Source organism: Oenanthe melanoleuca, chromosome 3 (genome assembly GCF_029582105.1).
Source record: "Oenanthe melanoleuca isolate GR-GAL-2019-014 chromosome 3, OMel1.0, whole genome shotgun sequence".
Classification (NCBI taxonomy): domain Eukaryota; kingdom Metazoa; phylum Chordata; class Aves; order Passeriformes; family Muscicapidae; genus Oenanthe; species Oenanthe melanoleuca.
The window spans coordinates 55,463,213-55,478,782 of NC_079336.1; the positions used below are offsets into that span (position 1 = coordinate 55,463,213).

A 15,570-nucleotide genomic window follows, 5' to 3' on the forward strand; every position below is an offset into this window, starting at 1 on the left:
TTGATTCTTGTATATTATTAGACAATCATGGCTACTAGGATTTTTGTCTAATTGTATGAATGAGCACACTGTTAGGCTATAACTCACTCATGTACCAGAAAATTTGAAAAATGACATAGTACCTGGAAATCCAAACACTACATCTAGGAAAATCAAAGTTGTAGCATGTTGCCCGGCCAGGATTAATGCTTAGTGGAATCAACAATTTTGGGCTATTTGTTTTGCCTTAGACTATGATAAAATAACTTTTTTGAATGAAGCATCCATCATATTGAGAGGAAACCAGAAAAAGGAGCTGTTTCTTCTGCTCTGCTTCCTTTGTGAATAACATGTGGCTCTAGATTCTTAAATTATTCTCTAGATTTTGATGCAATTAAGAGATCTTTTTTTGCGATTTTTTTTTCTGTCAATAAATAACTCCAGTGCTTTCTTCTTTTGGTACCAGTTCCATCTGTTTGAGAGCTCACAGTATGGGGCAATTACATCACCTGCAGTGTTAGGACACAGCTGTCCTTCTGGCTTCTCCCTGCCAGTGCACAGCCGTGTAAAACAACAGAGCTCCAGACAGGAGCTGGAGTCAGAAGCAGGGACATACCTGTTGCTGCAGAGAAGCAAATCCCAGGATTTTTTTTGCTAAGAAGATAAATACAGTAGATCTAGGGATTTATGGACAGACTAAATGTTGGCTAAAAAAAGGACATATGGAGAATTTGCAGTTGTGTCAGGAGTGTGCCAAATGACACTCTTTCAATACATTATTTCTTACAGTGTACTTGGCTATATGGACAAAGTAAGTGTTGACTGTAAAAAGGACACGGAGAATTTGCAGTTGTGTCAGGAGTGTGCCCAATTACACCCTTTCAATACATTTTTTCTTGTAGTGTACTTGTCTACATATTGTTGGCTGCCACTATAGTGGGGATTGCTTTTAAATTGTACTTCATGACTTTTACTGAAGTTTTATTATTCTTCTGTCCACTTTTCCACATCTTAGTATCTGAAATTTCTGGAACAACTTAATGAGAAGATGAAGCTGGATAGTGTAGCAGCAGAGGTTGGATTTGATATGACTATGGATGCGATTCTGGCCCGGGTAGAGCAGTTGGTGAAACTGGAAGGTGATGCTGTGGTTGAGAACAAGACTGTGGCATACAGCCTCAGAAGGAAGGTATGCAAAAAAGACAAACATATGGCTGTGTTTCTGCAGTGGCTTGCTAGAGGCAACAGACTGTATATGTGCAAAGAATTTCAAAGTAGTCCATGACATAAAAATAAGATAGTGCAAAAAGACTGCATATTGAAATAACTAAACCCACCAGTTGGTTGAGCACGATACTGCTTTTAACAGCTTCTTAAGAAAAAATGATGAAGTTATGGATATTTATATCTGTACATTTGTCTATGTTTAAATACACATTTATATTTCTGCAAACAACTGGCATTAATATTTAAATCTAAAGGGATCTGCCAAGGAGGGAGGCACAAACTTGTCTAGAAACTAATAGGGTGTTGGTTGTACTTCACCAAGAACTGCAACGTTTCCAACAAGATCTGTTCCTTCATTCAGTTGTTCCTACAGGAACAAGTCTGTTTGAATTTGGTCTAACAACACTTTGTCATCCTGTTATGACATCATTTAGGGAAATCTTTTAGGTTTAGGCTTGTCAGACTGGTCTAGAGCTGGGAATTGGGTCTGTTTAAGGTTTAAAACAATAGAGAAGCACAATGAATTGGTAATACAAGGAGTATGAAGTTAGGGTATATGTGTTGATTCTTCTCAAAGTTTTCAAGAGAAAGTTTTCAGGTTATAGATGCAACATGAGGATTAAATTTGCAATTATGTAATACCACAGTCTTTCGCATTTATTTTTTCAAATGTCCTTGTGTTTGGAAATCAAGCTGAAGGCTCAGAAAGAAAAACTTGAAAGCAAAGAGCTGCACATGAACCTTCTGCGGCAGAAAATAACCCAGCTGGAAGAAGAGAAGCAAGTAAGGGCTGCCTTAGCTGTGGAAAGGGATGAGGCCAATCTCACTGTCAGAAAGTTACATAAGATGATAGAGAGGCTACAGAAGCAGCTTGATCTGGCAAGGGAAACAAATACTGATCTCAAAGCCAAGCTGTCCGAAACCAGTGAACTTAAGGTGAGTTAAATTTTACATTTATACTTCTATCCATTTTTCTGTTCCATTTGGATACAGCTGGACTTCATTTAAAATAAATCCGTTCATGGAGAAGTGCTCAAATCTTGGTGGCAAAAGTAAATATAATATTACAATGTTTTAGGTATTTTACAGTTTGTCTTGATATGCTAAGTAGCATCTGCAAAGCAGAATGTAAATTTTCAGGCTAGTATTGGAAAAATAAAATATATGTATCCCTTTCTCTCCTGTTGCTATGAATGTCATATACTTTCCCATACATTGCCCATAGAGGGTCTATTCTGATAGGTATGGGGAGAATATAACAGGCAAGATTCTAAATTTTAGTTGTTTCTATGTTTCATTACATTGCAGTAGTTATACATTACTTTCTTTTACTTAGGTGAATATGAGTGGTTTGTAGCCATTGATAGCTTGCCACCACTAAGAGAAAGGAAAACTGATTTTATGTGACTTTGTGTCTTGTGGCTGATGGAGTGAAACAGACAACTCTGCACATGTTCTCACTGAACCATTTTTACTGTCAAAACATTTGGCAACTCTTTTTCCTACTATTTTTCCAGGGACTGGAAGAGAGTGAAAAATTGCTGGGGATTTCCTTTTCTGTCCAGATACCTCTTTTCCCAAAACCTGTAGACAATTAAATGTCCTTGAAGGAAAAACCTTTTTTTTCATTGTGTTGAAATAGGCCAGTCTCCTTTAAAAACTTTTCAGTTCACATGTGAAAAGAACCCAAAACAAACCACACTAAAGTGCTTATTCATGATCACTCCTGATGCTTTTATTATTTGCTCAAGTTAGATAAAAAAGTATGACAAATTTAACACTTCCTCATCTTATTACAGATTAAAACTTTGGAACAGAGCAGAACAATAGAGGAACTCAGTAAGTCTCAAGGCAAATTGGAAAGAATGAAAGAAAAAGCTGAGAAACAACTTAAATCTGCCAAATCAGAACTTCTTTTAAAGGAGCGTAAAGCTACTGAAGATAAAGAAAAAAACAAAAATATGTTAGAAGCAGTTACCAGTGAGATGAAGGTGCTTAAAACAACCCTTGCAGAACTAGCAAAAAGAGAGAGACAGGTAGGTGTGTAGGTATTTGACAAGTGTTAGATGTCCCTTAGGCTGTAGGAAAAGGATACAGGTGGAGCAGCTATCCAGCAGTCCTTAAAACTGCTCCAAACATTGTCAAACAAGGAAATTTTAGCTAACACTTGTGATCCACAGTGACAGTTGTAATTGCAAAGCTATTCTATAAGTTAAGTTTTGCAAGAGAAAACTAAATACAGGCATTATTTTCTTTGCTCATCACAAAATATTACATCACCTTTTAGAGAAGTATTAAAATACTGCAAAATCCTAGATTTGTCTTTTTTGCAAATATCTTAGGTACAAAACTTACCAACTTCTCATCTGCTTCCTTCTGTTTCCATATTGTGTTTTTTAGCAATGTTATAGATGGCACAATTGTTGAAAGCAAATAGATGTTTCTTTAAAGTAAACAATTTGTAATTTTAGATTTATTTCAGCTGCCTAGAACTTTATTAGATTTCCCAGCCAAAAATCTTATAGTATATGTTGACCTTAACAATGACTCTGGATGAAATTTAAGAATGCTATTTCAGAAACTTAGTCTAGAAAAATATTTTTTTATTTACATAGAGCGAAGGCTAACAACCTGAAAATCTTTTTTTCTCTGGAAATCTTTAGTGCTGTTTTGTTTTATAACAAAGGTTAGAAATTTGGCAGAAAGATTTAATTTCTTTATACGTCTCATGAGGAAACAAAGCATCCAGCACAGAGAAGAAGATATTAATTACATGCAGGAAATTATTCCATGGAGTAATACATTAAGTATTTTGCTAAAAGCACGAACACACATGTTGATTTTTTGCCATCTCTGAATCCAAGGGGTTTCAAACCACTTCAATATTTTTGCGGTGTTCTTTGGACTTTTCTTTTTGTTTTCTTTCTGTTGGTTTAAGACCCCAGATTGTTTAAAACCCCATTCAACCAGGCCTTGAGCACTTCCAAGGATGGGCTAGCACAAGCTCCCTGGGCAAACCTGTTCAAGAGTCACACCACCCTCCCAGTAAACAATTTATTCCTAATATCTAATCTAAATCATCTAAATCTCTCCTCTTTTACTTTAAAACCCTTCTCCCATTTCCTGTCATTATATACCTGTGTAAAGTGTTGCTTTCCTTTTTTTTTTTTTTTTTTTTTTTTTTTTTTGTAAGCCCCCTTTAAGTACTGGAAGGTGTTATAAGGTCTCCCTGGAGCAGTGTATGGAGAAGTATACCCACTTCTCTTCTCCAGGCTGAGCAACCCCAGCTCTCTCAGCCTGACTCCACAGAAGTTCTTCAGCCCTCTGATCATCTCTGTAGCTCTCCTTGGGAGCTGTTCTAACAGGTCCATGTCTGTCTCGTGCTGAGGACTCCAGACCTCAGCTCTGTTCTCTATTGGTTTCCATATTTGTGTTTCTGAATTGATGGCAGCTCCTCAGGGTTTGAAACAAACTGCCTTTGACAAAATCTTGGAAACTGAGACTTTGTTTTCAGGAAAGTTACAATCCCCTTTTCTCACAGACTTAACCACTTTAGAATTCTGCACAGTGTTCTTGAGGTTGGAGACATATCAGGACTGTCAATCTCCTCCTTATCCTTAGCCCTTGGCATGACTGGTGGAGTGAGGATGCTTCCACATTAGAACATGAGTCCAGTTTCCTGATGGTTTTGATGGTTTTGTGGCATTTTGAGTCTCTTTCATGCTTGGGAAAGGGGATCTTGGCATTCAAATAAAGAGCAAGAAAAGCATATTTCCTCAAATAGTAACATTTTCCTGTTTTATGTGTTGATGATAAGGGGTATTAAGGCATTTGCCATTTTGGCTGCATAATTTATTGTTTGCTCAAGAGGCCTTGAAGTTTGACTGATAGTACTGTGAATTGAGAAGAGTAAATCAGCAGTGATGACAACTACTTGTGGATGTCTGTCCATGTGGAACTGCAGAGAGAAAGCTGGTGTCTTTAATTAATTACTTTACCAAATACTATTCCTATGACATTTTCACAGAAGAAAAACAAGCATTTTATTAAGCTGCATCTTGAATTTGGGCTGTATCCTGATTCAAATCAAAGTCAGACAGCAGGATGTGCCAAAATCTTCCACCTTTCTTCTAACTTCCTCCTTTATTTTTTCTCAAGAAAGTGCAGGGTGGAGTGGAGAGGTGGCAGATAGTGGCCAGGAATGAGCACCTTAGCCTGTGTTCTGGGATGTGCCCACCAGAGTTTCCAGTTTGTATAGTCTGTGGTCATCTGGATCAAGTAAAAGTGTGATTTCCTCTGTTTTTGGAGTTGAGTGAGCAGGCAAGATATGCCTGTGAAAGATATAAAGAAACACTTGAAAACTGTTTTGTGTTTGAGAGACTTGACGTCTCAGCTGTTTGTGTTTTGTCATTTGATGTATGCCTCCAAGGGCTGTTTCTGTCCTCTTCTGCTCTCTGTATTGAGCAACAGCTGATATGCCTATATTTAGCACTGATAATGCAAGTGCTTGTGTTTGCATGTATGCCTACATGTTTTCCCTGACATCTCCTTTGGTTCCTATTTAGTTGATTCCCTTCTGTTTGCTCTTGCAGCTGGCAGATTTCCGAGAGGTGGTCTCGCGGTTGCTGGGCCTCGACATCGCCAGCCTGGCTCTCCCTGACTGTGAAATCATTACACGCCTTGAGGGGCTGATTCACTCCCATCAGCACCTCTTCTTTCCCTGTGTCTGCCTCAAAGATGTGGCTCCCAGAGGAGCAGCAAGGAATCATCCAGCTTCTTCAATGAATAGAGATGGAACAAAGTAAAATTTTCTGTTTGCTTCCTTACCTGCTGGACTTCTACAGAAAACAGGTGCCTATTTCTGTTCCCTACTCTAGAGACAACAACTAGGGCCGATTTTTAGAACTTCAACAGAGAGACTGATTGGAATGGGTGAAGTCAGCAACCTGGAGATGGCAAACAGAAAATCCCTGGGCAGCTTATACTTCAGTTATGGAAGTGATAGGCAGCACATCAACAATGTCCTCAAGTTTCAGTGCAGAGGCCAATATTGAAGTTCATAGCTCACCCAAGGTCAGTTCACAGTTTTGAGAAGTTACTGAATGTCTGCTTCAGTGGTACTCCTTGTGTTTTAACTCTAGGTGACAAAGATGAAATCAAGTAGGAGTTGACCTGCTGCTGTTCTTCTTGCCCCCTGGGACCTCTTCATTTTTACACATAAGGGCTTTAGCTTCAAGACAATTGTCTGCAAGTTAAAGGATTATCTTAACTTTGAAAGATTTTTTTTTCTTGTCTTGGTTTCTGTTGTCTGCTCATATGGCAAAACAAGAAATTTCATTTTTGCAGCAAAGCCTCCTGTCATGTCCCTCATATAGATATATTTGGTAATAGGACTGTTTGCCTTGGTCATGGTGTCTTGAAAATTTTGCTTCCAACTTGTGTTCCCTTGGGTAATTAATCCACAGTGGCAATTCTTCTGAGTTAATGAAAAATTATTTTAGAATTCTTGCTCACTACAGAAAATAGTTGAACTATTAAAGTGTTTATTTTCAGAGTAGTGATGATGAAGTGTAGAAAACTACCTCTTAGTCATAACAACTGCTTTCTGAGTGTTGTTCAAATTCATGATTTTTTAAAAAGAAGGATGGAAAATAAATCTGGTTTAATAGCACATTCAAACTTGATTCTGTGGTTTTAGTTTTCTCTTGCCATTATATGTTTTGTATGATTGTGTAGAACAATAAAGATGACTTACCTAATGTCTGGCCATTTGTGGGCTTTTTACCGTATCTCAGCAAATGATGACCCACTCAGTCAAACTGAACACACCACTTCAAGTAGGAGTGATAATTTCGCTGTCTGGGGACTCAAAACTTGTTTTAATTGCATTTGTTTCTGAAGAATTGCTTCTTGATGACTTGATGTAAATATAAAAATAAACACCCAAGCTTTTGTAAAATCAGTCATTTGATAAGATAGAAAAAATCTTGCATAAATTCTTATGCTCCTTTGGCTAACTGGATTAAAATCAATTTAGTTTTTTGTTTTATAATGTAAAATTGTTTTGGGGGGAAACAATTTCAAACTGAAAGAGAGCAGATTTAGATTAGATATTAGAAAAAAAAAATTCTTTTTTGTGTGGATAGTGAGGCACAGGTTGCACAGAGAAGTTGTGGATCCCTGGAAGTGTTCAAGGCTTGAACATGAAATTTAGGCATGATATGCTGACAGGGGATTTAGAGGATGAAAAGGATGCAATAATTTTCTAATTACCTATGAGATAATACAAGTAGTTTTACTTTGTGTTTTGTTGGTTTTATAGGCACTTTTTTTTTAATTTGTTACTAAAGAACAAAACCCATTAATAAATATCATACAAAACATGTTTTACCATATTTTGAAAGTTAAGTAAATTGCATTACAAATCTACATCCACTCAGCCCAGGTAATACATTCACAACATTAAGAAATAGTCTCTGAGAGTGACAATTATAAAGTAAGGTTGCATAGTGAAATGATTTCCTGATGTCTGCCAGGAGACTTGCAGCCTCCTGTCAGGCTCATTAGCCCTGTCCCCTGCCACCCTGACCAGACCTGGCACCAGCAGTGAAGTTCTAGCCCCTCAGAAGCCACCAGCATGGGTCTCTAAATTATTTCAAAGAAGGCAGACTTTCACATGAAGTTCACAGCAATGCTTGATTAGTGGCTTGCATGTTAAGCCAGAAGAAAGACTAATGGTTTTCCAATTATTTTTATTTTTTTTTTTTGTAAGCACAGCAGATCTGTATTTTCTGAAGTATTAAAGCTCACCGTGTTCATAAAGGAATATGACCTATTATCTGACTACTAATATTCCCTGTATTTGCTTTACTTTTGGAAGAGTACTGACATATTTCTCCATTTACTGAAGCAAACAAAAAACCAAACAAACAATAAAATAGCAAATTGATTCGAAAAGGCTCAGGTGATTTTTGGCCTGTATAATTTAAGTAAACCCTGAAAAAACTAGCTCTCAATTTTGTTTCATACAGCATTGAGGTAAGTCTTTCTTTTGGGAGAAAAATTAGAAGAGGCTTATGAATGTTTTCGAAGTTTGTTTCAAATTCTTCTGTTTTAAACCAAGATGCATTCAACACAAGACAGGTGTTGCAAGTGTATATTGTTTGTGTCAGCAGACACCCCTCTTCCCACAGGTTATTTTTACTAGGTTCGTCTTTATTAAAAAGGTGTTCAATTAAGAGTTTGCTACCTGTTCATAATTACTCTTTTATAGTGGTAAAGGATTCTTGATTTATCAGCAGACTGCATAATAAAATAATGTAAAGAAGTAATATGTGTTAACTCACAGTACAGTACAGCTACAGAGCTACATTTTTTCCTCCAAATAACAGCTGGACCAACTCCAGTGAATACAACTTTACTAAGTGTTAAGGTAAAACTCAACAAATTCAAATGTTGCAATTGTAGATAGTAATGTGAAATTATTTACATGCTACAAACACTGCAATAATAAAATCACAAAGTAGATAGAAAAATGAGTGTTATAAGTGCATGAAAGTACATGGAACGGAATTTTTGCCTATGCATCATATTATTGATAATACACTATTTTCAACACAGCAGAACCATGCATCAGAATATTAATGTAGGAAACCATGATTCCTCAAAGAAAATAAGTGCAAAAGTATTCAAGTACTTTGCTAAATTAGAATTAAGATGCTTTTAAGACAGATCACATTAAATTAACTTTGATTTCTGTTGCTGTGTAGTTTATTATTACTGTATAAAGCAGTTTGCTTGCTTTTTCAGATTTTCTGTGGATGTCCACAATTCTGTGGATGTCCATCATCCACAATTCCCTACAGCTATTCTGTTACTGGATTATTTTGCACATTATGATGGTGCCGGAGAGGAAAAATATGAAGGACCCAAGTTCATAATAGATTTTAATTTAAAAAAATAGCAGATGAGGAATCAAGTGCATTTAGAGACAAAAAGTAATGTATTCTCACACATTTTTCATGTGAAGTAGAAGTATTTTGTAATACTACAGATTCTGACTTTTTCTCTCGACCATCTGAAAGAAAAAGGGTGAGGAACAAAAAAAAAATGAAGTGAAATTCTCTAGGAAGTTAGAGTAAAGGGATTTCTGATATCACTGAAGTGTACAAAACAAAATTAACTATGTGGAAAATAGAAAAAAAATTATAGCTTGCCAGAATAGAAACTGTGAAGAATGTTCAAAGATAATCCTTGTCAAATGGAAGAATAGAAGACTTAAGCGTTTTTTTTAGCTTCTTTGGTTTTTTTTTTTGTTTGTTTGTTTCTTTTTGTTTCTTTTTGTTTTTTTTTTTGTCAAAAACAAGTAGGAATCCTCTATGGCAGTACTTTTTAATTTTTTTTTTCTGAAAGGAGGACAAGTTTATTAGATTGTACTCATAAGTGAGTCAGAAAAGAAAAATCTACAAAACATAACAATGTGTTTGAACAAAATAGTTTACTTTTCTGTCAGTTTTAAAGTCAGCTAAAGAGCCCTGAGACAACGACGAACATTTATTTTCATAGGGGGGCAAAGAAAACAGTTGAGACGTTATTTCATTTTTTTCCCCTGTGACTACTTATGCTTTGGATAAGTAGGAGAAAAAACACAAAGAAAATTGCAAAGTATGAGCCAGCAGGCTCCAAACAGGTGCCAGGTAGAGAAACCAAGTGTCAGATGGGTTCTGGTAATGCCATGTGTGCCTTTTATAATTTTTGTTTTAAATGAAAATCATTTTATGAAATGATTTGGGCTTTTTTTTTTTTTTTTTTTTTTTTTTTTTTTTTTTTTTTTTTTTAAGGAATGTTAATATGTTGGGTGGGGAAGTTGAGTGCTCGGTTATAAACAAAACCTTCAACTTTCCGTTGATACTGTTTTTAAATAGGCCAATGGATGCAATTTAATCTGACAAAAAATAAAAGAAAAATAAAAGAAAAAAAAGAAAGAATCTTGCCCACAAAACACTGGGAGCTCTGATTACAAAACTAACATGTGATGGTACCCATGGCATGCTGGAAGACCTTCCCCAGGGCCGGCAGCAACATGCCAGCAGAGCTGACTCAGCCCTTTCCCCTCCTGTCGTGTTTTGTACCGAGAGGAAGAGCACAGCCACAGCAGCTCTGGGGGCTGTGGCAGGGCATCAGGGGGAGCCTTGCCAATGGGGATGGAAATCTGAAAGAGGCACCTCTGGTCCCTACAGGGGGTGTCTGCAGCCTGGACACTGTGCTTTGACTGATGCCTTGGGTTTAAGCTGGCATGAAATAAGGAGCAGTAAGAGTATTTCTAGCGCCATTTCACTGAGTATTTCAAATTATTTCCCCTGTGTACCCTTCATGCTGCAGTAACAATGTAAAAATATGCAGTATGAATTATAAAAGAACAGTATGAATTGATATGGTCAGCCACTCTGTCTGATTATTGTCCTTAGAGGAGGTCAGAGACTCATGATTAAACCAACAGGCATCCCAAAAGACTAGCAGAACAACATGACTAGCAACAACTCTCAGACCTTTATCCAAAGACATTTCTTTTATTAGTCTCTACATGCTGCATTGGATTTGCTGTCGTTCACAGTAAATATCTTTTTCACCTGGAGTTTTCACAGATCACTTGCCTGCAGCAAAGTCTCTGTGGTCAGCCCTGCTCTTCATCCAGCAAGGTTTCACGTCTGTGCCTTGCAAGGAGCCCCAGCATCAGCTGGGTTGTGTAGGCTTGCTGGAGAAATCTGTCCAGACTTTTGCTGTGCTGCCCCTTTCCATCCCTCAGACCTGGCAGCCTCCTCCTGCTCTTTAACTCCAGCACGGTGTGCTGGATCTTTGCACCCAGCAGACATCAAGACACAGCTGGATCTCTTGTGTCAGACTGCAGTGCCTTTTAGATGCTTCCTATCCCTTTGAAGTAGTTTTCTGGAGCTGCTGGGGCCGGCACAGTCAGTCCACGCTTGTGTGGGTGGGAGGAAGAGCTGAAAGGTTTTGGTCAGCCTAAAGGATCCTAGGAAGTAGCAAAGCTGTGTCAGGCATGCGGCCACAAGGGGACAGATATGTACTGCGGGTTCTGCAGGGGAGGTGGAGCTGCGAGAAGGAGAAATAACACCAGGGTAAAGTGATGGCAGGAGACAAGCCAGGACAGGTGCAGATTCTTGTGAAGCAGACTGCAATGATTTTTATAGCAGAAGAACTATGGCCATCAGTGTAGATGGATGGAATCCTGCAGATTATGTAAAGTCCCTAGGACCTTTCTTTAGAGATCAATCCAAACTAGGCTGTTGCAGAAAAGTGCTAAGCTAGTGCTGAGATTATCATAGTAGTATTGATGTTTAACATTTTTTATGCTGTTTGGTATTAGAGACATTCAGAATAATACTTCCATGGTATTACTCCAGCATATGAGACCACTGTGTAGTCCTGGCTGCCTTTGAAAACATGGAACAGTGAAACAGAGGACAGACAACAGAACTGGGGTGTGTCCAGCAGGAGTGGAGAAGCAGCGTGGCTCATTTAACACACAGGGATCAGGATGGATCTCACTGTGTGTTGTAGCTGCCTGAGGATTTGTGCAAGGAGGTGGGAACAGAGGGTATCTGAGAGACATCTCACAAAGTCATGGAGCTACATTGCAGTGATTCAAGTGGCTAAAAATATGCCTGAAGACATTTTTTTGCATTTACTATTAGGAACTATTCATTTCAACAGTTTGAGACAGGATGCCATGGAGAGTGTAGGAATCAAAAAGAATAAATATTTGAAAAAGCAACCAGTAAACAGACAGGGATTTAGACTAATGACCTAAACAGAAAATAATGTCATGGGTTCAGAGCTGCACAGACTAATCCTCTGGTGATAAATCTTAACTGCAAGGCTTTATAAACTTCTCCTGACTTGTGGGTGAACTTCAGGATAGAGACAAGAGGAGCTAGTTGCCCTTGGAAATCTGCCTGTGATGCAGAGGGAAAAAAAAGAAGGTGGAACAGGAGGAAAGGCTGGTTAAGTGCCTGAAGACTGCTGCTGAGCTGGTTTTTGAATCAAGATAGGTAAGCTTCCTTTCAGTCTCATGAAGCTCTACAGATGATAATGTCTGCACCAGCAAGTGACAGAGATCCAAAATCCCCCCAATTAGGATAACAGTTTTCCACAACAGCTCTTTATTCTTAAGTAGTGCGTGTTCAAATACTTCATAGTTCTATATAGTGACTTTCCAGGCTAGTCAAAGAAGAGGTTGTATTTCTCAAAAAATGTTTTCTCTGTGGTTTTCCTAAGAAATTCTTTACTAGACTGGGAGTTCAGTTTTTACATGTATCTGTAGCAGTAGTATCATTGCCTGTAATGCAATGTGATGCTTTGCTTTTATTTACAGGAGGAGGGAATTCTTCCTTGCCAAATGGCAGAATTTATTTATTTGAAAATTCAAGCCAAAATGATTCAGTCCTTCCTAAGAACAAGACTATTGGAAAACCTATGATTTTTCTATATCTATAAACAAAAATGTGGCAACTTGCATCAACTCAGGCCAGAGTCCCAACTAAGTTTCCTTGTAACAAGTGTTCCTGGCTCGCTCTGGACCAGAGCAAAGGTTGACACACCTTGATTCTCCCAGTGCTTTTTTTGATTTGAAGTAAACAGGGATGGAAGAAGGGATCCATCTCCAAGCCACAAGGAAAAGGGACAGACTCAGGAAAGAGCTGGTTATGGTAGGTTTCACAGGGAAGGGAAGAGAAAGGAACTTCAGTGAAAGAGATACAGTAAAGGTGAGCTGTAAGATACAAAAAGAAAGGGTAGTAGAGTAGGGATTTGGGAACAAGTGTTTGGGAGACCTGATGATTGGGAAGCAAGCAGCAGATAATGGTGAGCATTTCAGAGCTTCCTAGTCAAAGACCAGGATGAAGGACAGGGGAGAAGCCAAGGGCAAGACACTGAGGTTGAGTTTGTTGGGTGCGGTAACAGGAAACCCAGGAGGAGCACGAGAAATCAGCACTTGCATCTCCAAATGAATTAGGAAGAGTGGGAGGAAGCAAGGTAACGTAGGATGGAATCAACTGTACAGAATGTTCCCAGCATTTCTCGCCAGCAGGAGATGGGACATCTCAGCAGTCCCACAATGAAGTAACTTGCTGAAAAATGCAACAAAGTGCAAGGCAGAAGGATCACTGTATCCTCTCATTCTGTCCTGCTGCCGAGCTGCACATCTGTGTTGCAGCTGGACCTGATACTTCCCTGCTTTTCCTGGGCTCATTTCACAGCTGCATTTCCCGACAAAGTGGGGGGTTATGCTGTAGTAAACTAAACCCTCCAATTTAACACTTGCTAAAGGAAAAAGCATTTCAGCTCAGTTGCAGCTTGAATGCCATCACTTAAACTCCAGTCTGTTTAATACACCGTACAGAAAGTGGGTTGGAATCATGCAGGAATCACACTTAGTGGTTTTAAGATTGCTTTCATACTCCCTCATAAAATACCTGAATATCATTGCCACAAGTATTTCTAAATTATCATAAATATAGAGTGCTTTTTGGCATTAGTAGGCTTAGAGAAATTAGAAATAAAAACAGGAAGTGAGAGCAAAGAGAACTCCCCGGTGTGGAGTGATCCTTTCTGGAGCAACCTGTTATAATTTACACCAGGGGACTTTGAAATTAGAATTAAGAGTAGTCAAAATACTAGAATCCCAGATCTTTTAATTACCACTGAATAAATCTGGGTTTGCCTCTCCTGGAAGCTCACCATAATTTTCCAGATGGGCATGTTGGTTTTAGTTCCACATGATAAACAACAGATCTACAAAAAATTGCAAAACTTTCAGCTTCAATTTAAAGAAGAGGATACCTCTTTCACGCCAAAATATGCCTATAAAAAAAAAAAATAGTTATAAAAGCCCTGAAGTATCAGCCAGCAGGAGCCAAGGGCTGTGAGGGGGATGGGAATGATTGGCCTGAGGAGTCAGGATGCTGATGGCACTGAGGTGTGCCATGAGGGAATGGAACCAGGTTGCAATCTTGTAAAGAGCTTCTGGTGTAGAAGAATCACCCAAATTACTGAAGTCTCCATGTAGGTATAATCTATATTCCCTATACACATCCAGACACATGATAGTCTTTGTTTTCTAGTTTGTAGGACTCCCAGTCAGGAGTCCCTGGAGTGCGTTCATTGAATAAAATAAAGTGATGTTTGCCATGTTGATATTTGCCATTGCCTCAGTTACAGGCAGTTCACATGTAATTACATGGTGTTTGATTATTCTTGATATCCTGCTAAAATGCCTGCTTGAAACAAATGACATTTTTTTCAGTGTATTATGATGCTTTCTATTGCTTCATCTCCCCACTGAAAGCAATTCATTTAGTGAGTATCAATTCCTGTTTCTCTAGTAGTAGAGCAATGGTAACAGCTTACAAAAAAGATTGGTAAAGAGCACATGGGTAGGTCAGTAACACACAGGCAGAACAGGAGGGGCTTATTTGCTGAAATAAGGTAAATAAGAATGGGAAAATCTGACAAACTCGTGGCAGTACATGTGATCAAGGTTTGACAGGACTAACAGTAGGACAATCATATGTGCACAAGTCTGGAGACAATCTGATTACTCCTGTCACAAGAAAGGGACTGGAATAGATGGATTTCAGGGTTTTTTTCCATCCAGAAATACATAATTATGTATCAGAGATCTGTCCAAGGCTGGTAGTATTTTCCAACAGCAAAAATAGCTATAGCAGTACTTTGTCATCCTGTTTCTATCCTCAGCATTGCAATTAGAAGCTATAGTTAAGTATTTATTTATATTTGTTTTAAAAGTCATATCCATAACAGAGTAACACTGTAGCTTTTTAAAGAGTAACAGAAAAGGCTGACAATTTAAAATGTAAGGAAATTGTATGATATGAAAATACTTTGGCTACTGTGGAATTTCTTATCTAATTGCTTCTAAGTGTCCTTTCCTCTGCTCAGAAGTCTATATAGTCCAAATTAGGTGGTATTAAAAATACCTTAAGTTTTCAAGAGCAGTTTTTTAACACATTACATGTGTACTTGTATGTTTTAGTCTGTTACTAAATACCAGCAGGAAACTAAAATGGGTACTTACTGCAGATGTTGTATTTTACTGGCTAGGCTAGTGTGAAATGTTATGGTGAAGCAGGGAAACATATTATAAAGGTAAGAAATCATGAAGGATGGTGAATGTCAGTGCATAATATAATTTAGGAGTTGGATTTGTAGGAAAATGCCTGAGAACTCTCACTTGCTATGTTTTCAGAGACAATGCACATGTTTGTGGCAATTTGCAAATTTGCAAAAGGCCCCACCTAACAGGTAAAAGTCAGCATAATGCTTTTA

At 38.2% G+C, this 15,570-nt stretch overlaps 1 protein-coding gene across 2 annotated transcripts in view; it reads left to right on the forward strand.

The window, feature by feature from the left end:
* Positions 1 to 7,272, forward strand: part of LOC130250692 (coiled-coil domain-containing protein 170-like) — a 45,263-nt gene extending 37,991 nt beyond the window's left edge. The window contains exons 12-15 of one of the 2 annotated variants that reach the window (XM_056486605.1): positions 995 to 1,168; positions 1,900 to 2,142; positions 3,006 to 3,242; positions 5,799 to 7,253. In XM_056486605.1, the coding sequence (XP_056342580.1) occupies positions 995 to 1,168; positions 1,900 to 2,142; positions 3,006 to 3,242; positions 5,799 to 6,011 (867 nt within the window). In that variant the 3' untranslated portion in view covers positions 6,012 to 7,253. Of the gene's footprint in view, positions 1 to 994; positions 1,169 to 1,899; positions 2,143 to 3,005; positions 3,243 to 5,798 lie in introns of both variants that reach the window. The other variant, XM_056486604.1, reaches the window with a different exon arrangement.
* Positions 7,273 to 15,570: the final 8,298 nt, after the last annotated feature.